The sequence below is a fragment of the Phasianus colchicus genome, chromosome 20 (assembly GCF_987193195.1).
Source record: "Phasianus colchicus chromosome 20, bPhaCol1.hap1.1, whole genome shotgun sequence".
NCBI classification, from domain to species: Eukaryota; Metazoa; Chordata; class Aves; order Galliformes; family Phasianidae; genus Phasianus; species Phasianus colchicus.
In genome coordinates, this window is record NC_143455.1 from 8,543,819 (window position 1) to 8,569,528 (window position 25,710).

The window sequence follows — 25,710 nt, forward strand, 5'->3', positions numbered from 1 at the left end:
ACACCTGCTCTCTCTCTGGGTGTTCCTGTTTGTCAGAAGGTGAATCGTGGTGTGGTGACAATGTGTTGTCATCCAGGTGCAAAACACATCCTCAGCTACTGCACTGCAACGCAGCTGTGCTCCGTGAGGAAGGGCTGATGCTGTCTGCTGTTGAGATGTTTGGATCTAATTCATTTTGCTGTACTAAATTTCTGCTTAAATACATTTGCGAAGGATGTTTACTCCTAGAATTCTTAATATTTTAAGTAGACAACTTAATTTTGTGTTCCATCCAGTTATACTTATAGCTGAAAAACAAAAAATGGGAAAAGACCATCTGAACAGTTGTACATGTTTCTGTCTTTGCTTTGAGTTTCAAGCTTTGCTTTACTTAAGACGTAAAAAACCTTCATTTTACATGGTTTTATGTTTTTTTCACAGACTCTGACGCATCTCTGGAACCTGCAATGACAAGTCAGAACAGTAGCCATGCAGAGAAAACTGGTGAAATGTCCTCAAAGCAGCCAGCACCAAAAGTGCAGGTCCAACGATCTGTCTCCCGAGAAACCATCACTATTCATTTCTCTGCATTTGGGAAGGAGGAAGAAGAGGAGGAAGAGGAGTTTAAGGAATTTCTTGATGAGGAACTAGATGACCAAAGCATTGTAACAGCACTTGAAGCCAAGGAAGACCTCTGCTTTGAGCATACCGGCCATGATTTTTCTGGTCCAGCTACCTCGCTTAACGTGGCCAATTCTGCATCACTGCTGTCCTCATCACCTGCAGTTCTGCCAGCTGCAGACACCGTAAAGCTGTTGGATTCTCCTTCCACATCCCAAATACTCAGTGCAGTGCCACTAGTCCTGTCTCCCTCATCACACTCGTATCATACGTTTAGCTTGTTGGGCGCATCACCACCTGCGGAACAGAAGGCCAACTTCTCGTCTTCCCCATCCTCATCTCCTTCCAGATCAGTTGTCTGCTCTACTGCGTCATCCACCGTTTCTAGTTCCAAGCCTTTTAAGGGTTTAGTCAAATCCCTTTCAACAGATGTGGAACCAAAAGAGCCAACCCCACCGATGAGACATAGACAGTTAATGAAAACCTTAGTGAAATCTCTGTCTACAGACACTTCTAAACAAGAATCTGAAGCTGTGTCATACAGACCACCGGACTCAAAACTGAACTTGCATCTGTTCAAACAGTTCACTCAGCCTCGAGCTACAGGTGGTGATTCCAAAACTGCTCCCTCATCTCCATTAACATCTCCCTCTGACACTCGTTCCTTTTTTAAAGTACCTGAAATGGAAGCTAAAATTGAAGATACTAAAAGACGCCTTTCTGAAGTAATCTATGAGCCTTTTCAGCTGCTCAGTAAAATAATGGGTGATGAAAGTAGTAGCCACAGGCCCAAAGCCTTATCTTCAAGTGCTTCAGAACTCTCAAACCTTTCCAGTTTGAATGGCCATTTGGAAAGCAATAACAACTACAGCATTAAGGAAGAGGAATGTGATTCTGAAGGGGATTTGTATGGAAGTGACTCTAACGTGAGTAAGAACGGTCAGCCAAAAACTGCTGAGGAACATGCAAAAGAGACAGAGTCCAAAAGCTCTCAGTCTGCAAGCACAAAGGATGTGAGTTCGAAAACTTCACTCGTACTTGAAAAATGTTCATTGTCTGCACTAGCAAGCAGAGAGGATGAGGAGTTTTGTGAACTTTATTCTGAAGACTTTTCCTTGATAGAGGATGAAAGCAAAACTGATAAGCGTTCTGAAACTTTGCTTGATCTCGAGATGACTGATGAAAATGATATTATGCTCAGTAGTGAAGAGGAAAATAATCTGTATGTGCAACAGCCTAAAATACCAGTAAAAACTTTATACTTCTTAACACTGTTAGTCTATGCTTACTTTATTATTCCTCTCCCTGGCTACTTAAGTGGACTCCTCTTTGGAATGGCCCTTGGATTTATGACAGCTATCTGTGTGATTTGGCTGCTTACTCCACGTACTCATGAATATCTCAAATTTCGTGAAAGTATGAAAAGGCAGTGGAATACAGGAGCTCTAGACATCAAAGAACCTGAAATACTGAAGGTGAGCTCATGGTATTTTGAGTCAGAGCAGTAAACTTGATATTCTGAAGTTGTAAGTGATCTGAATTATCACCTTTTGTATTTCTAGTGTTTCCATAGGGTTAGTTGGCTTTGAGGGGTGGATTCTGTAATGGTTTAGTATTCTAGAATATATGTGGCTTCAATATCTTTAAGGATTAGCTAATTAAACAGTTAGGGATGGAGTATAAAAGCCAGTTTTTGCTGGCTGCACACAGAAATTGCATGCCCACCTATCTTGATGTTCCTCATTTTTCTTGAATGATGTGAGTTGAAGTCTTTGGTTGTTGTGAATGCAGACTGAATGCACCTGCCTACCCATTGGATATACACACTGCTTACATGTACAAATCTTGACAGACTTTCAGTTTTGTCCTTTGTTAATTGGATGCTGAGATCTTGCGTGTCAGTTTGCCTTGATACGTGAAAGTCAATAAAGATCCTGGTAATCGTTGTTGGCTGCTGTTAATGTGGCTCTTGGAGGTGTTAGTTGTTAGTCAGGAACCTTAAGTACATTTTAATGCTTCTATTCAGGAGGTCTGTTTTAAGAGAGTAGCTGTAGGCAAGAAATGCACTGTGCAGAGGGATTTGTACGAATGTAGATTAATGTTGTGTATGACCTAATGAGTACTACTTATGCTTGTTAACATACATGGTAATTGTCTTTAATATGTAAAAACCTATAAAAGCACTTTTTAATCCTTCATGAGTTGAAATTGCAGCTCGTACTGGAGCATTACAATACGATTTAGCAGGTTGCAAATTATTCCTTCCTTGTACAAATATTTTATATTTGCCTCTGTCAAAACAATACTGGGCAGTTCTGATCTTCTGCCAAATGGGAGAAAGGTTTGACCTGTAACAAAACTCATCTGAATGCAGGAAACTTGCATGAGGATGATGTCTTCAGAACTTCTGTTCCAGCCTGACCTGATTTCATGCTGATATGCTAAGAGCTAGAAGTAAGGCCCCTTTATGGGGCTCTGGAAGTTGGGATTCTGCCAAACCACTGTCATGCTATTTTTGCATGAGCATGTGCATGTTCTCTGCCATGCAAACTTCTCAGACAGCGGTTATGGTTCCTTGAGTTTCAACATCTAGTGGAAAATGGGAGTTCCCCACCAGCAGGTGCCAAAATACCTGAGCACACACAGTCCCCCTGCGACTTCAGAGCACGCTTCCTTGCCCTCTTATTCCCACAGATTCACTTTTCTGGCTTCCTTTTCCTTTCTTTCTTTGCCCCATCCACAGATTGTTTTTTGGTTTTGCTTTTTTTTTTTTTTTTTTTTTTTACTTTCTAATGCATTTGGCTCTTCTAAGCTCACTGCTGGTGTTTTCAAATGTGTGTTCCCTTGTGTTGTGCTGGCTGATACGAAAGGTTTTAAGTAACAGCTAAAATGCAGATAAATGCACCCTTTCCATCAGGAAGACCTTTTGGGCAGGCAGTGCAGGAGAATGAAGCAGTACAGAAGGAGGAGCTTTTGGCTGCATGCTGCTCCTGTGCAGCACTCTGGGGATTTTGTGTTGGGCTGTGGCCTCTGATGGCACACATGTTTTCAGTGCAGGTGATGGTTACTTCTGCCCTTCTTGGGCCTTGCTTTGGTTGGTTTGTTCCCCGTAGATTCCATGTCAATAAAAACTCAAAAATCTGCCCTGTATTTTTCTCATTTATCAAACAGAATCCTGCAGTAGTATCTCAAAATAGTGGTCAGAGACAGATAGTAATGCAGTGAGTGATCAGCTGTGCAGAAATGTTACAAGTTGAGTGCTGGAGCATTTAGCAGTACTGCTTAATGATAATGACTTCTGATCAACCTGCTAATTTCACCAAACTTGGGGGCTGCTGTGATCCAGGGGTGGGCTTGTATTGTGAAGTTGGCTTGCTGATGCTTTTACTTATGTCTTTGGAACTGCAGAAATAGTGTTCTGTATGTAATTCTTCCCCCCTGTGGGCTGGTGTAGCAGTGGTGCTGCTGTGCCAGGTGAGGTGTGTGCTGGGGAAGCCAGGGTTGGTGTTGCTACAACAGGGCCAGATCCTGGTGGTGTCTGTGTTTGAAACAGCACCTGTGGCCTTTGCTATAAAAGCAGTGCCTCCCACTGCTCTGACCAGATGCTTTTTTCAGGTTTGGTACTGTGCTGCTCGGGTGGCACTTTCTCCCATTTTCAGCTGTGAGTTCCAAGCAGCTGCTGACCTTCAGAACTGGAGATCACAGGATCGGTGCAAATGGCAAGCAGCTGCAGAGCAATGTATGACTGGGGGCATTGTCCTCCCTGCATGACTAGATTTCTCATTTTAACAACTTCACTGATATGAAAAAACCCCATCCTACAGTCTCTCCTCTACAAGGAAATCCATTGTTGCTTCTGTAATTTGGCAGAACTTATCTGTTGCTGGTACTTTACAGGAATGGAACTTCTCTGTTTAGATGCATTGAGAAATAGTTTCCTTTGGTTGTGAATCTTTTGTTTCAATTTCTTTTTGCAAAGAGAAACGTTAAGGAATTGTCCTTAGAATGTGGAGAGTTGGAGTGAATTGGGGCTACTTGGAGTAACTAAAAACTGTTTGTGGTTTACCATATAACAGTGCAAAATGCTGAAAATGAGGGGGCAGATGGTATCATCCTATCTCTTAACACTGTTGGATAGAGGGGAAAAGTATTTCTGCACTGGGCAGATGTTTTCAGATTCATTAACAGAGTAAAGAGTCATCATTTGGGCAATTATTAGTGTTCCACTCTGAGCTGCATGGTCTTTGTGCTGCAAAATAACTTGAAATGTGAGTGGAAAAAGGCAAGAACGCATCCTTAGAAATAAGGAAACTCAAAAGGGGAGAAGCTGGGTAGGACAGGTGCTGGTGCAGTGGGTGACACAGTGGCTTAATGCAGTCCCCTTTACTACCAGCCATTCAAACGTGACCATTAGGCTCTTGGATAATGGTTGTGTAGCTGCTGAGAAAGTGCCACAAGGCTTATGCATGTGGTGTGTGTACAGAGGTGTTGGTCTTATCTCTATGCTTGTGGGTTTTTGCTTTTAAGTGTGGTACTGTGGTGTTGAGAGCAGTGCATAAATCAGATGTTGTTCGTTGCTGCACCTCCTCCACTGAGCTGAGTGCTGCTGTCAGAACGCTGCAGCTGCTTCTGTCTCATGTGAGATTTAGAGAAACTTGTACTCCCTCCTTGCTTATTGGGAACCCTGCATTCTCAGGGGTTTCCAGCCCTCTTCCTGCCAAGCTCTAGTTGTGGTGGTTATAAAACCAGCCCTTGTGGCTTAGCTTTGTGACATGAGCTCCTTTCCGTGCGTTCCTTCCTGTTGGTGCAGGTTTGCTTGCTCTTCAGTGGAGCTTCACTGCAGGACAGGATAAGCTTTTAAGACAGGGAACTTTTGTCTGCATGTTTGCCTGGCTGCAGGCCTCCAGACCTTGTTGTCTGAGCTAGAAATAGCCCGGAGACCTGATCTGGGGGCAGGTGGGAGCCTGTCCAGATTTCTGTGAGCCATATGGATATCTTGGTTCTGCACTGAGAGGACGGATGGTGCGCAGTGGCTCAAGGCAAGTCACTTATGTCCTCGTGCTTCAGTAAGTCCAGCTGGAGTTCCTGGCTGCAAATTAATTGCTGTCTGCTCGAAGATCTCTTGGCTTAATAGTCGAGATACAACAGCAAATAAGATATGCTCAAACAAACACCAGCCCTGCTGTGCAGAACCCTGATGGTTTATGGAGAGCTCCTTCTTGTGCACTGTATTCCTTATGTAGCAGTTGTATATAACCCTGTGTAAGCAAACAGCAAACAAAGCTGCTTCAGAGAGCATGCATTGGTATTTCGGTTAATAATGAGGACATCAGCCTTGGAGCTGAGTGGAGATGAATGACTTAATCTTTCCTGAACATAAAAAGGATGCTAATTGATCCAGGTGGCTTTCTTTTTTTTTAGGATTTATGGTGAAAATAGGACTAGGTGTCAGAGTAAGCAAAAAATAGATGCCACTGTTACTATGGCATCTCAGAAAGGGTGTGCTGTCTGTATGGAGCTGGAGCAAGTGAGCATTAAAATAAACATTGCATTTCAGTGTGTGGGTGGAAAATTATTCAAGAAGTTAAAATGTGGCAGTAAGATCTGGGATGTTTTACACGTAGTGAGAACTTCTGGGTGGTTTTGAAGAATGTGGTTCAGCTCCCCGGGTACCCATAAAGCTGCCACTTCTCTTTGTGCTCCAGGGAACCTCCCTGGAAGCCTTCCTTCCTCTGTCTATTGACACTAATGAATATGTGCAAAATTAAGGTGTTGATGAGCAGGTACAGGTCGTTATCCAAGCATGCTGTCTGGCAGGCTAAGAGAAGGAAAATTTGTCTGCTGTGAATGAGCGTTCTGGCTGGTCCTGCCTCGCTTGTCATCCTGTGCTTTGTGTAAGCAGATGTTAGTGCAGAGTGACATCACCTCCGTGGTTGGAATCAATACCTGCAGCCTGGTTACAGCCACAACTGTTCTTCTGTTTTCTGTAGCTTTCTTTTTTCCTCACTGCAGAGGAATAGCTGAAACTTAATCCCCACGTCTGACTTGTGTTGCAACTGCATGGTTGCACAGCACGTTCAGTGATGTAAAGCAGCAGCGCTGCATTAAAACAAACTCCATCGTGGTTCTGGATTGTGGCTGATTACAGCATTGGTGCTGTCTGTAAGCAGGCTGCTTGCTCTGCCCTCATTGTTGGCGATTAACGTGTCAGAGCTTTGTGGAAGCAGACAGGCTGCTCTGCACGTGTCCTTCCCAGCTGGCCCATGGCCTTCCCAGGCAGCCCGTGCCTGCAGTGCAGTGGGATGGGGTGAGAGCTGCTCCTGGAGGTGAGGTGCTGCTCACACAAAATGACTTATATGGAGAACCAGATTGTGTGCTTGGGATGTAGTCCTCATCTCATGCCCTGTCAGCTGAGTGCTACCTCACTTTGTGTGTTTACTGCTTTGTATTCGTGTTGTGACACAAGCTTGACAAAAGCTTGGATAATTATTTAAAACCTTTAAACTTCTATGTGCATACTGTATTTGGCTTTCTGGCAGCTTAAAAGCCTGTTAACGATTATTTTCCTCTCTAGGGGTGGATGAATGAAATTTATAATTATGATCCAGAAACATACCATGCAACGTTGACTCATTCTGTCTACGTGCGACTCGAAGGAAGCACCTTAAGGCTTTCAAAACCTAATAAAAATATTTCTAGAAGAGCTGTGTACAATGAGCCAAAGCCTGAAGTCACGTATGTCAGCCAGAAAATTTATGAACTTACGGAGAGCAAGGTGAGTGTGCTTTCCTTATATCTGATTTTTAACAGAGTACTTTGAAACTTCATTTTTTTCATTACTCTAGTTACATATACTATCACAGTTACAAAAACAGTTTTGTTTGCACAAACTTGTAAAAGACTGAGCAGGATTTGGAAAACGCATCCGTATTACATGTAAATGAAAAGCATGATTTTTCCTTTGTCAGTTTGAAAAAGAGAACACCTGGGTGGTTATAGGATTGTTCACTATGTGTTAGATTTCTTGTTGACTGTTTTGAAGCTTACAGTGGAATGCATGATCCTTGGTTGTCTCTGCCTCAAGGCAGTTCAGACAGCATTTGCATTTCACTTTCACTGAATTAGGATTTTGCAGCTGTGAATGTGTGTCAAGGATAATGCTTGAATAGTTTTCCTACAAGTTGTTTGCCTTCCTCAAGTAAGTGAGAAGCTGCTATGTGAAGTTGATTCCATGAACATTATATTAAGTAATGTATCAATACCTCATTATTGAAGTAATTGATTTTTTTAAGAAGATGCTACACTAGTATTGGACCTTGGCAGTAGAGATTAGGAGGAAACTATGCTTCAGAGGACTGTAATTGGAGGGAGAGAAGGATGAAGAAGACACTGAGGAAAACCTTCTTTTATTCCCTGCCTCCCATTCTAAAAGTCACAACTTCTGATTGTAAATGCTATGACTCACCACAGACCTGGTGAATTGGATGACAAGCAGCTACAAATTAAGTGTCAGTTAAACCCAGGAGGTCTGGTGTAGGATCTGTCAGTCTCATGTTCTAATGTTTTACACGTGACTTTTTGAAACATAAAAGATAAAACTGCAAAATAAGTGAATTTAATTCTCTCATTTGTCCTTCAGATTTCACTGGTTCCCAAAAGTCTGGCACGAAAACGAATTTGGAATAAGAAGTACCCTATTTGCATTGAACTTGCTAGGCAGGATGACTTCATGGCTAAAGCCCAGACTGATAAAGAGAATGCAGAGGAAAAGGTGTCTTCTGAGAAAGTAGACTTGAACAATGAGGAATCCAAGAAAGCTCAGGATGGAGCCAAGTACACTAGCCAAAAGGATCAAGTGCTTTATCTCTTTGGAAGGACAGGTAGAGAGAAGGAGGAGTGGTTCAGAAGGTTCCTTCTAGCATCCAAGCTCAAGTCTGAAGCCAAGAAGCCTTCCAGCAAGCCAGGTATTCATATGTGTATCATATATGTATTTTTTTTCCCCAAAAACTATCTATTAAAAGGAGCAAATCAAAGTTATGTTTTCACAGTGATAGTTATTAGCAGCTTGGAGCTTTTGTGGTCTCAACAAGTAACACCAAAGGCACCCTTACGCTCCTTGTCTTGGCCTCTTGATTCCTCTTGTTGTACACCAGCTTTTTCTCTCTTGGATGTGTATTTGGCAGTATATCCTCAAATTTTCTTAATATTTTTAGACTATTTTATGTAAGTACACTGTTTTTCAATGACTGTAACTTTTGTAGAGATTACTTGTTCCATCTGTTTTGCTTCTCATCTGCTGAAACAGATGACAACACTTGCATTTAGTCCTATTGTTACCTGTTCTTTCACTCTAGTCTGCTGTAAAGAATACAGTCCCTATTATTGGGTTAACCTAACAGCAAAACACATTTTCAATTTTTAAATACAAAGACCTAATGTATACCAAACAATAAACGTATCAAACAAATCTGGTAATGAACAAATATTTGAGATGTTAATTTTAAGCCATCCTCTGATTTTTAATCAGAATGACTCATGCTTTTCTTCATCTCTCTGAGAGGCTTTTTAAAGGTTAATGTCATTATTTCTGGCCTACAATTTCTTGAAGTACAAATGCAGAATTAATGGATAATTAGAATTCTATTAGTTATGTACTTTTGACAGTCTTCTGAATTGTAACAGTCTATAATTAAACTTAAAAAATAAATGAGGTATAGGTACGTTTTAATCGCCTGACTTTTATTTTAGGCAGTACCCAGCAGAACTGTTGGGAGTTCTGCCATATGTTGTACATGTGTGAGTGTCTGTATTTAAATGTGGGATTGATCAGCTGAGTTTTCCTCCTGAGTGCTGAGTCATGTCGAGGTTATTGGAAATCTTAAGTTTGTGACCAGTTGAATACAGAGTTGTGGAATGTCTGTCCTTTGGAATGAGAAAGCACTATGTGGGTCTTTTTCAGAATAAATTAAATCTGCTAGCTTATTTTGTTCCTTGAAATGTTTGATTATAGGTTCTGCTGTTGGACTGTCAAATCCCTTTTTGTTTAACAACTACTATTCCTTTTGATTTAGGGATCTTGCCAGCACATGGTAGAACAGAGAGTCAGTCAGGAGTTCTTACACACAGTCGTAGCAGCAGCAAGGGAAGCGTGGAAGAAATTGCATCCCAGCCTAAACACAAGGACTTGGCTGGCAATCTGAGGCAGAAAATGCTCCTGGACTACAATATTTATATGGCAAAGTGTGTTCCACAGGAAAAGAAGAGCCCATCGGGTAGTCCAGTCCTCAGTGCAGATAGCAGCCCTACAGCTGTGAAAAAGGTAATACTTTTTCCCCAGAGATGCTTCAAAGATGGTGTTGTATTTTATCTTGTTAACTACTTCATTTAGAAATAAGTGGGGGGGGGGACAACTAGCACATTTAAGAATCACTCTGTAAGACTCTAGTATAAAACACAACACGTAATAGATGGAATCTTAACAAAAAGTATGATCACCTTTCTTTTCAAAGGTGTGATTTGTGTTCTGCATCTTTGACAGACATTCATAAATGTTCAGAAAGGCACTGGAAGCCACAGTATAGCATATGAAAAAAAATGTCTTCAGCTCCCCCAGGAAAAAAGCCAGTCTGGCTCCTGACAGCCCCAGAAACAGTGACGAATTCACTGCTGAATTGAGCAGGGATCAAAATGCTTCTATAAATAGATCAACAGGTGGGAAACTTGGACACAGTGAGTCACAGCAGAAGCTACTGTGTGAGATTGCAGCCACTGAGAGCAATCATTGCCAAGAAATGATATTCAGAACTGTAGCATCTACATGATTGCTCTTAGAAAGCACTGCTTTTCTGCTGGCTTCAGACTTTCTACCTGTAATAATGATAAACTCTCCTTTTGTTGCAAGTAGTTCAAAGACAATTAAATACCTTGTCTTGCCTTCGTAAAGTACCAGCCTGCTGGTTCTAATGAAATAGATGGTGTTATGCACACCTCCCAGATAATTTCAGTTATTTTTGCTTTCCTGTTTGTAGTCAGAGGTGCAACATCTGAACATGCAGTATCTTCATATGTTCTGAGATGGTTTCTCCAGTAAACCAACATGTAACTCTCTTGGACTGTAAACAAAACCTTTTATGCAGCCAAAGGAACAATATCGTTTCCTGAAACCTATATGCAACCATTGGAAGGAAGAGTATGTTTCCTTGTACTGTATTTATCTTTAGTTTGTGACTTCTCAGAACTGTATGTAATTTGGGGCTTTCCTTTTCTCTTTTTCTAAATAAAAAGAGTAGCATAGCTGTTGTAAGATCTGTTGGGAAGGGAGAGTGTCTCTGCCACAGACACGTCTGCCCACTCTGAGATGATCTGCTTTTTCTGCCAGAGGTTAAAACACATACAGCCCTCTCATTTCGTTGCCAGAGGTGAAGTCGTAGCAGCATAGTCTCATTTGCTCTGTTGCATGTCAGGATGATGACAGGCAAGCTTAGGTCAGACCAGTTGACATGGCTGTAAAGCTGTCGTGTGTGTTGAACATTAGAGCTCTTACCTAGGCTGTAACACAGAACTTCCTGGTATAAATGAGACCTTTTCTGACCTTTGAATAGAATTTCCACAGCTGATAACCTGCTTTGTGTTTTCAGTTACCTGATGCCCACGTGGAAGCTGAGGAAGAAGAACAGGAGGTCTGGGTGAATGCTTTGCTTGGAAGAATATTTTGGGATTTTTTAGGAGAAAAATACTGGTCTGATCTAGTGTCAAAGAAGATCCAAATGAAACTTAGTAAAATAAAGGTAACTAATCTGGAAACATGTACTTTACGTGTTTCTTTGAGTTCAGAATCAGTAGAAGAAACTCTTTTAACAGAGGTCTGGATATCTAGAAAAATAATTGGGGTGGATAAATGTGATGCAGAGTTTCAAGCGAGTTTCACTATCCATTTCACAGTGGGATTGTGACAAGTTGACTTTGTTACTTCAGTTTCTGATCAACTATTCATGTCTGTAACGTTTCTGTGTTGAAAAGTAGAAATATTACTGTATTTACTTTAAGAGTAAGTAGAGCTGGCTATAAGTTATTAAGCTTACTGACTCAGGTCTCTATTGCCAAGGTTACTGTACTAATGTTTTAGATGATTTTTTTCCCACTGAATTGTCAAGATAGAGTTTTAAATGAAATCTGTTATGGGAAACAGTAGATTCCTATAGAGAAAGAGGAGGTCAGAGAACCACCTTCAGGCATGCAGCACTTGCAGGAGAGGTTGGTGGGGGGTAGTAGTTAAGCTTCAAGGTGATGGGATATAATTGTTTGACTGCATAAGTTTAAAAGGTGAAGGGAGAAGTGTTGCTTTTGAGTGACTTCTGGGTCTTTCCTTTGCATTCTGTAACTTCTGTACAGCAGCAGTTAATCATTGGCTTGTTGAGCTCCTGATGCTGGGGGAGGAGTTTGCCTGTTCCTGAAGGCCAGGGAAGATGTAGGCTTGTTGACGAGCTCTGGAATTTAGCTGCCAGCACCAGCTGTGAGATAGTGTTGTTTGTGCTTTGGGAAATAAGCAGTAACCTAATTCTGCCCTGGCTGTTTCCACATTTGTGACAGCAGGATATTCAAACATCTAATTGGAAACAGTTGAGTGGAAAGACTAAGTATGGGGGATGGTTGTATTTTGATAGGCTAAAGCTTTAAATCTTAAGAGACAGAAATTCTAACAATGCTTACAAGTAAACAGATGTTCAAATAACTGAAATACTCCTAGTATTGTAATTTTAAAATTTTGAGATGTATTTAAAGTGTTATGAAATAATTTGCCTTTAATAAAAATAGCTAAGGCATTGATGTAACTTCAACTTTAAAATATCTGTCTGAACTTAAAATCTGAAAAAATCTTTGGTTTATATTCCTAGTGAAGTAGGAATTAGACTGCTCTTGAGCTGCTTTCATGCTTTGACTGCAAAGCATCCTGGAAACTTGAAGTCAACACCTGAACCTAAACATAAAAGTTAAAAGCATTCTCTAAATTCACATGCTAAATCTCTCCCTAAAATATTTTGAAACTAACAAATGTGAAATCTTAGAATTTGAGGAAGTTTGTGTAATCATGTTTGTTTTCTTTCACTGATGGCTCAATCTATTTCCTAAATTTAATGACCTTCCTACTCTCAGGAAAGGATGGTCAATAGTTTCACAATGTGAACTTGATTTTTATGTTCTGTTCATATAGCTGCCATACTTCATGAATGAGCTAACACTGACTGAGCTTGACATGGGGATAGCAGTGCCGAAGATCCTTCAAGCCTTCAAACCTTCTATTGATTACAGAGGTAAATACATGTTTCTTTTTCTATCTTCGCCAGGTTTGTGCCTTTGTATCTTTGTAGAACTGAGTTTTGATCTCTTGCTCTTGCAGGTGTTTCAATTTAAGGAAGGCACACCTAATAAGAATTTATTCTACCAAGGTACTGAGAGATCTCTGTAGCATCAGGCTTGATATAAACATAATTCTACAGATACAGAAATTAATGAAATGTGAGCATGTCTTTCCATTGGGAAAAACTATAGATTCAATTTCATTACAGAACTAAACCAAAATTAGCATACAAGTGGCAGATGTATCTCTCTCTGTTGTGGACTACAGAGAACAATGCACATCTCATCAGGAAAGAACTGATTCTGTACTGCAGCAGAAAATAGATTTGGCTCTCTAGAAGTTGCTCTGCTTTGAAAGCAGTGATTCAGAAAACGCAACAGTAATAAATTGGAAAACAAAAATTGTAGTGTTGCTTTGGGAAAAAAAAAAACAGCAAACAACTCTATTTTACAGTGTCTGTGTGCCTACTGTTAAAGATGAATTTTCTTTAAGCTGAATGATTTTCATACTGCTACTTTACTGCTTTTTAGAAGTTTTGTTTTTTTCTCCTTTCCTCTTCCTGGCTTGAATTTAGTTGCAGGAGTATATTGGAGGATACTCTTGTCTCCTAAGTACTTTCACAGAAAGAAAAAAAATATGGTGAATGCATTTTAGCTTCTTCTGTATTTGTTCTCCTGTGTGCTGAGAAGAGTTAGTCATTATCTTTCTTCTAAGGTGTGTAATCAGAGCAGTCTTTCATTTGAAATTGTTTTTGAGTTTATTAAGGGTTTCATAACTTGTCTGCTCTCAGTCCATTCACTCCTTTACTTACTGTGTTGTTACACTGGACGGATGATGTGTAAGAGAATTACCTGACTTGAGGTGGAGCAGTTTCTAATTGATCTAAAGGGAAAGATTTCCTTGGAGGACCTGATGTGGTACAGCTATGGAGTACATGACAAACAACTTACTTCTGAACTGCTCTTCCAACTTTCATATGAAGATAGAAAGACTAAATCATTTCTAGATGGTGCTAAACCAGTGAGCCAGTAGTGAGATGGTAGGAATTTAGTAAACTGATAATGCTACTTAAGAATATCAGAGACCTCTGGAGAGGTTGTTAATTATGGGCCAAGAACAAGCCAAAACTTCAGCAAATCTCAGTAGTATATTTAGAATAACAACAAACATAGAGCAAAGTTGGAACAGATAACTGGGTTATTTGTTATTGCCCTTCTTACCGATTTGATTGTGAATGTTTAAATTTGCAAATTTACTCTGCTTCAATTTTACAATATTTTAATATTGTAAATATTCTTGATATTTAAGATTTTTCTTGTATATGTTACTGATTCAATGAAGTAACACTTGTTAAATTTCACGGGTATGCCTGGGATGAGTTTAAGTGCTTTGCAGTGTCATTCTGCTCCTTCAAAACCTCTGTTCCTCTGACTGCTCTTAAGGGTCAGAATTAGGATCACACAATCACATGGATTGGATGTGGTCTCTTTTAAGATATATTGAACTGTAGCTTTGATTTCTGGCACTCTTCCTACAGTGCTTTTCACTAGTTCTGATGAACAGCTATCTTCTATTCTTGCAAAAGTCTGATGTTATGGGAAGATTTAGGAGAAAATAAATAAAACTCTGTCAGTAGTGTAAAAGACATGCTGTTCAAAGCACTGCTTAAAGGCTGAGGAGGTCAGCAAGCTGTAACCTTTTGCTTGTTAAAGCGAGAACAGAACAGACACTGGGGAATTGTTAAAACTCTCTTGAACATTTAAACAAAAATAAATTAAAAAGAACAAAACCAAACAACCCAAAGCTGCACGAGAGCAAACACTGCGGATTGTACGTATCGTATCCAAATGCTTTTGTTTGTTGGCTTCTTGCCTGAGACTTGCAGCTCTGGGGAAAGCCTTATCTCTGCAGCACGGGGTACGTTGCTCTCACAGCTTCTTAGAGCTGAGCCTTATAAAAGAACCTGTTTGAAAAGAGCAAATTGTTTTATTGGCATGAGAAACTGACTGTTTTGGGGGGGAAAAAATAAAAACTTAATAGATGGAATAAGCTAATTCTCCTCTGCCAGAGATGCAGGGGGCTCTAGAGGTAGATCAAAGATGTACGTTCAGTACTTTGTACAAAGGAAAATTGTAAATCTTGATTGAAATAAATTGAAAATCAACAAAGCTGTATTAAATTCCTTAGTGTACCAGGCTTTGTTTGGGTTAACGCGATTGTTTTGTTCTGTTCTTTAAGAGGTTATCTGAGTGAAACAGATTTAAACATTTTTTGAATTCCTTTCTCTCTGTTCTAATAACTCCAGTTATGACCAGGGACTGCCGTTCTCAGTCATGAGATTGGGTTTAGGAGACCGAATATTTCTGGCTCTATCAAATACTGACAACGGCAGCAAGAACTCCTTCAGTTTCTTGTTCAGTTAAACTGTGACAAGCAAACATTTATTGTAGAATTTGTAATCCTGTGTCATTTTTCACGTTGCTGAATGACGTGTGAACTCGTAGTTGCTGAGTTTCTAAGAGCTTGCATTGAGCAATTACAGGAATAACCTGCTTTGCTTTTGTACATAAACACTTTGAAGACTTTTAACTAACTTGAGACAATCAGTCATTTTTGGTTACCTTTCACAAGGCTTTAAATCTCAGACAGAGGTGCTTTTTTTTTTTTTCATCCATACTTTTCTATCAGTGCTTGATAACAAAGGAAAGATTGGAAAGTAACTAAACATATTAACATACATTGTTGGGGAAGAAACTCTTGTTTCTGTTAATACAGTTCTATTTCAGTGACACTTCTATCAAGGCTATCTGAATAAATGGTGCCATCTGTCCAGTCCTTCAACCCTTCTCCCTCTTTTGCCTCCCTTTTCCCTTTGGAAAATGCGTGTGAACATTTTCTGATCAGAAAGATGATCCCCCCTCAGTGTTGGCATCCTTATTTTGATCTACTCTTAAAACAGTTTTAGCTCTAAAGACAACTCTCCAATTATCTAAAAGGTCTCTTTAGCTGTTTTCCTATTTCTGATGATCTCACTCTTACTTCATTACTGTAAAGAGGAAAACTGTATATATGCTTCTATTTGAGTTCTTGTGTTTTGTTCTTATACAGCATTAGAAAATTGATGGAAAAGAGTACTTTGGGTCGGTGCTCCTTCTCGTGTAAAGCTCATTGTGTGTCAGTGCCCTGGGAGCTGTGTGTGTTTCTGTTGATAGAAACAGGTGGAACCTGGGGACAGTGGCATTCTTCTGGTGTGCTTTCACAGAAAACAGTCATTAATTAATTAAGGGTATTTCTTCTACATCAGTCAACACTAAACAGTATTTGCCTTTAATTGTTTCCAAATAAAAGTGGGAGGCACGTCTGATATGCTAGATACTGATAAGGCACATCGTGTGCAGCTGTGATGTCTAGAAAAGAAAAAATTGTCATCTGTGCTCAGTGGCATCTGAATTCTCATCTCTGGCTGGCAAATACCCAACAGCTTCTTCACTCAGTAGGACTGCAGGTGTCACTGAAGAGGTGGGATGTAATGTTGCAGTTGTTCCTTAAGACGATTTTTTGGGTGATATTGTGAGTGAGGTTTGCCCAGACAATAGGATTTACCTTAACCCTACACATCCAGGATTGTTCTCAGTAATGACCTGTGAGTCATAAGAAGTCCAACAGTTGAGTTACTGGAGAAGGTTTTTGTACTGCTTCAATAAGCCATTGTTAAAAGCAAGGCCAAACAGCATGTTGTGTAACAAAAGATGTTGTTCTGGGATTGCAGCTTCGTTTGGAGGGTGTAATACAGAGGGGTCCTGATTGCAGTTTGTCTTGGAGCAGTACTACAGACAGTATTTGAAGTGAATCCCTGATTGTATTCCATGTTCTTTATCTTGATTCAGATCTCTTAAGCGGTTTAGGTGTGTGCAAATCACATCACGCTCCTTTTATAGGTCATTAGCTGTGCCAGACTGATCTGTCTTTCTCCTTGCCTTTGATGCATATTTTAACCTTTAACTTCCTCTATTCACATTAAGCTTATCAAACAACTTGCTTTCATAAGCTTGTAATTCATTCTGAATTAATGATGTAATCAGTTGGCAAAAAGGTATTTTTTCTCTTTGGGTAAAGTGTGATGAATAGACTTGTTTTTTTTTAAAAGTTTTGTTTTGACATCAAAATAAAATTGTTATGACTGAAAATTACAGCCTGTTGTTAATGTTTCAGGGCTTTGGATTGATTTGGAGATGTCTTACAACGGATCTTTTCTAATGACCCTGGAGACCAAGATGAACTTGACCAAACTTGGTAAAGAGCCTCTTGGCGAAGCACTGAAGGCTGGAGAGATTGGCAAGGAAGGGTAAGATATTGCAGTGATGGTGCAACTTGACTTTTCCTGGTGGAACAAGTTGAAATTTCTTTGTGCATATGCAACTCGGGCTCTGCAGTAGATTGAAAGGAGCTGGAGGGAGGTGTGTATGTATGAGTGTAGAGCTTCTTGTCTTTCTGTGTAACTTCAATGTTGGATTACAGTATTGGTAATTGTCTTAATAAACAGCTTCTGTAGCGGAATCATAGTTTTGTATATATCTATAGGATCTTAAAAATTGACCTTTGCCTTACACTTAATTTGGGGTCCTAGCCAGTAAGAATGCAGGATATATATACGTGCTGATACTACTTTAAACTACCACTGTAAAGCATGTAACAGTGAATAACAGTAAATATTATGTGAAGACCTGCTCAATGCCTTTATTGTATCATGAGAAACAATCACACCCATTCTTTAGTCACTATTTTTCTCAACTTTCCACTTCCTATTTACCTGTTACGATTTTTCAAAAGATCCCCTTAATTATGTCACCAAAACATTGGATTTAAAGATGGAGATGTCTTTTCAAGTGGAATTCTTGTTTTTGTTCTCATCTCTACAGGATTTTCTTTGTGTATTTTTTTATATATCTGTCCCTAATAGTGAACACGTGGATTTCATATTTAAAAATGACCATAATTTCTAAGCGAGCAGTAGGCCTACAGCAAAGCAAATGTAAATGTCTGTAGCTAAGCAACCAATTACGTTAAGGTGGAACCATTCACTAATGCTGCATTGCACGTTTCATGCTCCCTCTTCTGATTCAAATGCCCAAGGCCAAATATCATGTCAGCTTTACCAGAAATGAGGTTGTGTTTGAATGAGATTTTTTTTTTTCCTCTTGGCTACAATGGATATTATTTGAAAACAGAAACAATAACAAAACCAACAAAAAATACCCTCAACGACTGAGGCACAGAAGAATTTCTCATCTTTGCTTTCCACTGTGTTAGTTCTTTTTTACTGGCTTTTTAATTATCAGTTGACAATTGTTTTGGTAAACCAAACTGTTTTAGGTGGGTTTGTGTTGTACACTGTCTGTGAATCCCACATGTTGCTTGCTTTTGCTCAATTCTGTTACTCAAGAGCCTGGAACAAACAAAACTCAGTAAGAAAGGCATCTATTTCTCCAGAAAGAGAGGAGTAGGGGAGACTTGGCACTGAGTTTTAACTGTCCTTTCACATTGTCAGTATGAAATGAGACCAATGGTTCTGTATTATAGTCCATTCTAGCATTGCTGGTGCATTTTTGTTTGAAATAAAGTGTGCTGCAATACAGTTTAATAATTCTGTCGTGTGTGTGCTCTCAGGCAAATGCAGCTCTCACAAAGAAACACAAGAGAGGAGATTTAATTGCTAACTTTATAAACTGGATAAAAATGGTAGCAGGTTCTAACAAACCAGAGAGTAGGCAAGCAGAGGCAGGCTAACCCAGAGTTACTGCAGTTTCATACTGCAGTTTCATTCATTGTAAGTCCTTTCTTGCTTTAGTGTACCATGTGGAAAAAGAGCTGGCAAATGGTAATTCATAAAATATTGGGCAGTCTGCTCAGGAAAATTATTGCAGCTTCACAGTGGTTTTCTGCTAGCGTCCGTCTTGTATGGACAGTCCATTGTATGGATAGATGCCTTGAAATCTTACTGAAGCATATTTGTTGTTGCTTTGTTTAATGCGAGGAGATCTGGTCTCAGCCAGCAGGTGCTTGTGCTTCTGGAGTCACTTCAGAGGATCCTATACCCAGGCAAATAAGATGCCTTCTTGTAAGAATGGTATCAAATGGACAGGAAAGGGAAGTTGGTTCACACCCAGATAGAACATACAAAGTTTGAATCTGAACTAAAAACATGAGGAACAGCTTCAGTGTTGCTATGTGAGCCACTGACAGGACTCCCCTTTCTCCTTCCCAAGCCCTCAGGGAGGTGGTTCAGTTCGCTGTGCTGTTTTTCTTTTGCAGATCCAAATGCATCTCAGGGTAGAAGAGGTTTATTCCATACCAGTAGCCTAGGTAGCACATTCTGCACTGTAGAGAGGTCATGGGATTGCTGCTCTCGTTCTTAAGTAAAGCAGTTAGAAAGGGATGCTGTGCACTGGTGAGCTGCATTTGATCTGTCCTTTTACATTAGGACTTCATGCAGTAACTAACGGTTTGTTCTGTGCAAAGAATAGCAGACAGCAGCCTTGGTCCATGCATGTCCTGTGTGAGGTTATTAAATGTTTCAAGTAAGCCTGCTAGAGCATGCAAAAAAAAAAAAAAAAGAAACAAACCAAATACGCACCAAAAAATCCCCCAAAACTGAAAAACAACAAAACACAGCAGTACCTTGTATTCTGAACAGGTTGTAGAGAATTTGAATGCTGAGTATCGTCCCTAGGGCCAAAAACATGTGCTTTTGAAGCTTGTGTAACAGTTACAAGCTCTTGCATTAGGTGGAGATCTGTGAATACTGCATTTACTGCAGCCTTCCTGGATATTAATCCGTTTAAAAGATTTGAATTTGTGTGATTGTGTGCATAAATTCTTCCGTAGCTGAAGCCCAGGAATTAGTTGCTACTGTGCTCTGTTTTGTACCCTAAGAGCAGAACTTCTTTATTACTCTTACTTTACTACTTCCTTCAATGTGATGTTGATGGCTTTATTCACTCTTGGATTCTATTCAAGAATGGAAAAGAAATAATTTTTAATCCCACCTTAAATGAATAATAACGAATAAAAAAAGATACGATTGGGTTGTGCTGTGCATGTGATACTGTTGCTAGAAGTGTGTCTATACTGCAGGAGCTGGGTGTGTGTGAAAATGGAACTGATGAGCTTGGGTTGAAAGTGCTGTGATGATGAGGTACGTGTGTGTGAGGACCTCAGGTAACATCTGAGAGATTCTGGGATTCATTTGGTAGACATTGGCGTGGGAAGCTGGAACCCTAGGTTTGCTTTTTGTAAGAGACAGACTTATGTGTTCTCACCTTTCAGTTTATAAACATCTGTCAGTTTAAAAACAACCACCAAAAAGCCACAGCCTGTCTGACCTACATACTGCTCCCCTTTCGTGGAAAGGCACAAGCAGCAGCAGAAATGTTTTCAAATGTATTTAAATAATTTCAAAACATTTAATTTGAATATGTAAAGTAGATGTTCCCCTGCCATCTTTTTTTTTTTTTTTAATGCAGGATTATATTCTGCTGGAAAAAACCAATTTTTTGTGTTTTGAAGCTAGTTAAGGCACTCCTCTTCCAGATCATTTTACATTTTTAGATAGAGTTCGTAGAAAGAAGAAAAGGTATTTCAGAATCTCAGAGTATGGCAATCAAGCTGTGCATGATGAATAGCTATTTAAGAATATTGGATTTGACCTGGAAATTGCATTCTTTTAGTTCCAGGCCAAGGGCGTATTGTCTTGCAGACAGTGATGAGGAATCCTCCAGTGCTGGGTCATCAGAAGAGGATGATGCTCCTGAATTGGCAGGAGAGAAGCAGGTGACTCCCGGAGCAGAAGGGTGAGCTGTCTTCATAGTGTTTCTTGTTAATCCTTTTATTCCCCCTGCTCTGTTTCCAGATGTTATACTGTAACTACTGTCGTGGTCCAGTCCCATAACATTCCTTGTGACAGAGGATGTCAGAGTGAGTGTATCCAAGCAATGAAACAAACAAAACTCAGCCATTTCTAGAATAAAGAGCAGCAATCAAGCCAGGTACCACATCACAGATAAAAGCTACTCTTGCCATGTGCTTTACTCTGATGGGAGCATTGTTCTCATTTCAGCACTTCTGCAGCATAAGCTGCGTGCTGCTCTGGCACCTCCTGATTCCTGATTTGATTACAGACAGAGCCAAGTCTTTGGTTCAGAGATCCTACTGGAAACTTCCCCAGCCTGTCCTGCTTGGAAGCAGAGTCTGGAACAGAATTTTGTTTATTAACTTGAAACACTGTATACAGTGTCATATCCATACCAATCCTGTTGATGCCTTGTTTCCAGTGTCTTTTCTTTAAGAAGATATCAAACAATTGTTGTTCAAGCCAGGCTTTCTTGTTCCCTCCCCCCTTCCCTTGTTGAATAGCCTTGAGTATCTTCAGCTATGCAATGCTGCCCTCTAATGCTACACAGGAGTTCTACAGAAAATTTCCTCAAGTCAGTTTTGCCACGTCATCCCTTGATTTGGTTGCTGTTTTGATTTTTTTTTTTTCCTTTTTACATCTGATTGAAATAGTGCTGCAGTGAGAAATCAGCAGTATGCCTGGAATGTCTCAGATAACCACACTGCCTACGTCTGAACACATCTCACTGATCTTTACAGTGAATATTCCAAGAGATTCCATGATGCATTCAGAATGTTCCAAGCGGTTTTCCCTGAGTTTTGCTCATAAAAACTGCATAATGAATTACTGGGATAATTTCTGTGATCCATTTCATGGCTTTTAAAAATATATATAGATCATATGAAGAAATCTTTATCAAAAAGACAAAGGAGAACAACAGAAAAACTTAAAGTATGATGTTGAAGGAATTTCTTTACACCTTTCAGAAATCTGTATTATGTCTGCTTTAGAATCTGGTGAGGGTGTAACCACTCTCCAGTTAGCTGGAGGAGTGTGATTTTTTTTTTTAAATTTTTTTTTTTTTTGCAGGGCAAGGCTTTAGCAAGGCTCTCTCTGCTATGCAAGAGCCACAGTCAGGTATAATATAATATGGGAAAATACTACATCTTACTAGGATGTGTTTCTGAAATGTGATAGGTGTGAAAAAAGACACTCAGTCCTTAAAGCATCTGTTCTAAAAAAAAAACTAGGTTGCTGTGTGGCATTGCCAGGAAAAGTAGCAGGCATGGTTAACCATTTTTGGAATATCATTCTCCAGACTGCCAAAATTGCCCTCCCTTTTTTCCAGCACCTTTATACTCTAGTGATTTCATAGGAAATCCTTTGGACTCTAGCAAACAATAGTTTGCCAAACTACCTTGGTATAATTTTTTGTTTTCTATCTAAAGGTATGTTGGAGGACATCGGACAAGTAAGATCATGAGAATTGTGGATAAAATAACCAAGTCAAAATACTTTCAAAAAGCAACAGAGACTGAGTTTATAAAGAAGAAAATTGAAGAGGTCTCAAATACTCCATTGCTGCTAACAGTTGAAGTACAAGAGTGCAGAGGAACACTAGTAATTAACATTCCACCTCCACCTACTGACAGAATATGGTAAGAGGAACTTAACTGCCAGGTCTGTGCAGTGTTTCAGGTGTGTGCTACCTAAAGGTAAAATGCAGCTGAAATGGGTTCTGGAAGATGTACAGTACAAGCTAGTATGAATTGCTATTAGGAGATCACTGTGTATTTAACACACTCAAGTGTGTTTTTGTTGGAGTGTTGGTAATAAAACTGTCCTGTGTACTGTCTCAAGGTATGGCTTTCGAAGACCTCCCTACTTGGAGTTAAAAGCTCGGCCAAAACTTGGTGAGAGAGAAGTCACTCTGGTTCATGTAACTGAATGGATAGAGAGGAAACTGGAACAAGAGTTTCAGGTGTGTTTCCTTAACATTTTCACTTCATTAATTATAGTTCTGGTGGGTTCTTAATTTTTCCCATGTTCCCTATTTTGTTCATGACTAGCAGGCATTCTCTACTGCCTCTGTTCAGAGGAATGCACTTTAAAAATTTGTCTGACTTCTGGGATAGTCCTAAGATCATATATGGGCCTGGATGGAAATCTGGTTAGCACTTGTCAGAATTATTTTAATCTGTATATGACATTTCTGTGAAATAGATGGCGTGTCAGAATTTGTAATGTTTAAACAGAAGCATGGTGCTAGTTCTTAGCTGATGGAGGGTCAAACTGTTTAAAATTAAGAACACCTGAGGCAGTAAGGGCTGTCTTTACTACTTTCTTGAAAACAAAACAATGCGTTTCAAGTGGCATATGAAATGTAACTTGATTTAACTGCATCTCTTTCACAGAAAATCTTTGTCATGCCAAACATGGATGATGTTTATATTCCTTTAATGCACTCAGCCATGGATCCCCGCTCCTCTACATGCCCTCCTAAAGATCTGGTCACGGAGGCCCCTGATCAGCCATGATGTGAAGACTTGCAGTTTACAGTATTATAAAGGTTATTCTCATGGTTTTATAAACTGTGCTGTAGTTATCATCAATTTGTGCCACTTTCCCCCTCCCCAAGGTCTGCCTATAACCATACCTTTGTGCTCACTTGCCTGGTTATTGTTCTGTGTACTTCAGCGACATGGTTTCATTCCATTAAGCAGCTGATTTGTTTTTGTACTGGCTACCATCAGGATTTTAACGTGGAGGCTGAGACGACCTGTTCTTCGGGGGAGGGAGGGAGAACCTAACTAAAATAGATCAAGGAGCTTGTTGACACAGCTTATGCTTTCACGCTACGTTGGTGTGCGTTAACACATTGAAAGGTTGTTTGGCAGCAAAGAAACTGCGTGCCAAATGAAAAAAAAAATCCTAAATAAGGAATGAATTTATAAAAACTGGAAGAATATTTTTCTTTCTCAGGCAGTTGGAGGTGTAGAATGAACTGTTTTATGTTCTTTCACTTCTGCAGTCAATAGCTTGTGTCAAGCAATCAAAATATGAAATGCTTTCAGGATTAAAGAATGTAAATTGGGTGTATAGGTAATATTGTGATTCAGTGTGGTATATACATGTTACTTTTTTCATATAGGACTTGTGCTTTTTTTTGGGGAAGCAACTAGCCATAAAACACACAGTTATCAGTGAAAGTGGGACTGTCATATTTTTGTAAATGAGGAGAAAAAAGTTGGTAAAGCCATGAGACCAAACTATAGCAAGCAGCCTTATAGTGAGGTACAATCACCTTGATTCATGATTAATTCTGAATGTTTATAAAGACGTGAGCACACATGAAATGTTTAATATTGCACATTACCAGAAGTACTTAGTTACCCTACTGTGTATAGAGCCTCTTGCTATGATGAAACAGTTTTTTCTTATAGGAGAATTTGTTGCTGTGACTCTTCCATTGCACTGTGTTTACATGCAAAGCACGGGACCAAATTTTCACATTACAGCTGTGCAAATGCAGATATCAGTCTCTTGATGTTTGTGAAACAGCTGTAATGGAAATATTTGACCCCTCTGCATTGTTCTTTTTGACTCTGAAATAGGAATTCAAGCTGATCGTGATCTAAAAGACTGTTTCTGCTACTTACTGGCCAAAATTAAGTGGGAGTATGGGAAACTGCCTCTTATTTCTATCTAGTATGATGACTCGAGTAAATGTATGCAGTGAATTCGGTATTTGAACACTACATATCCACTCCTTAACACACACAATATTTTTCTGATGCTCATTGTTGCCAACAGTTCATGGATGTCAGAAAACATTTTAGTTTACAGAGGGTGAGTTCCGGCTCTCCTTTTATAACATGATTTCTGTTGTTTTTTTTTTTAAGAAGTAATTTTTTAAGAACTTTTTTGTACTTTGTGTTGTCACATTTGATGTAAATCAGAATTTCCATGTGTAACTTGATGATTTACCATCTTTAAATGAAGCTATTATATTGAAGGTTTTTTAAACAGCACCTTGCCTGAAACATAAAAGAAAACTAGCATTTAATATATTTAAAATTAATTCTATATTTGAACACCTATTTTGGTTACCTTTAATTAAAATATTAGTAGGTTATATTTGTTACCTGAACTCCTCCTTGACCATTCCAGGCTGTGTATATTCTGGGTTCTGCTCTGATTATGTAGGCACTATCTGCCTCTCATGAAGTCTGCATGTCTTGTACGCAGGTCTTTTATATGATTTAATTTTTATGTGCAATAACTAAAGTCAAAGGACTAGATGCACTAATGTGTAAACAGATTTAGATTATTATATGAGACTGTCATATTGCACTTCATAAACTGTGGGTAACTACAGTCTGCTTGCTTTGTTTTACTAAATAAATTTATCTCGTCAATTATTCAGTTAATTTCCCCACAGTGCTTGCCCCCTCCTGCTGAAGGCTTTCAAGTCATTAGAATGCAATTCACCACAATTAATTGTTTTTATACACCCAACTTGGGTTTCCCAACAGGATAACTACAGCTTATGATTGGAGGCTGACCTACCCTGAGCCTGTTCTAGCTTTAGAAGTAGAAACTTTTGTGTTATCCTCTTGAAGAGAAGTTCAGCACGTCTCGACAGCCTCCTTCCCCCCTCCTCCTCCACTCTCCTCCCTGCTGTCAGCATTTGCACTGAGACCGTGCCTTTCCAATTTTATTCTGCACGGAAAAGCCTGATTACCAGTCACAGAACAGCAGGGGTAGGTGGTGCCTATTGTAGTAATCTTGGTGTGTGACCTTAAGCATCACATTGTAGCCTTCTGTACCTCAGCAGCACCTCAGCATCCCGTGCTGCCCG

At 39.6% G+C, this 25,710-nt stretch overlaps 1 protein-coding gene across 6 annotated transcripts in view; it reads left to right on the forward strand.

Moving 5' to 3' along the window:
* The window catches only part of TEX2 (testis expressed 2), a 42,243-nt gene extending 16,815 nt beyond the window's left edge, over positions 1-25,428 (forward strand). For all 6 annotated transcript variants that reach the window (XM_090121936.1, XM_090121938.1, XM_031598763.2 and 3 more), the window contains 11 exons: positions 421-2,075; positions 7,175-7,375; positions 8,240-8,564; positions 9,672-9,919; positions 11,238-11,387; positions 12,812-12,911; positions 17,171-17,303; positions 20,686-20,808; positions 22,298-22,507; positions 22,710-22,830; positions 23,264-25,428. In XM_090121936.1, the coding sequence (XP_089978062.1) occupies positions 447-2,075; positions 7,175-7,375; positions 8,240-8,564; positions 9,672-9,919; positions 11,238-11,387; positions 12,812-12,911; positions 17,171-17,303; positions 20,686-20,808; positions 22,298-22,507; positions 22,710-22,830; positions 23,264-23,386 (3,363 nt within the window). In that variant the 5' untranslated portion in view covers positions 421-446 and the 3' untranslated portion in view covers positions 23,387-25,428. The remainder of the gene's footprint in view (positions 1-420; positions 2,076-7,174; positions 7,376-8,239; positions 8,565-9,671; positions 9,920-11,237; positions 11,388-12,811; positions 12,912-17,170; positions 17,304-20,685; positions 20,809-22,297; positions 22,508-22,709; positions 22,831-23,263) is intronic.
* The last annotated feature ends 282 nt before the right edge of the window (positions 25,429-25,710 follow it).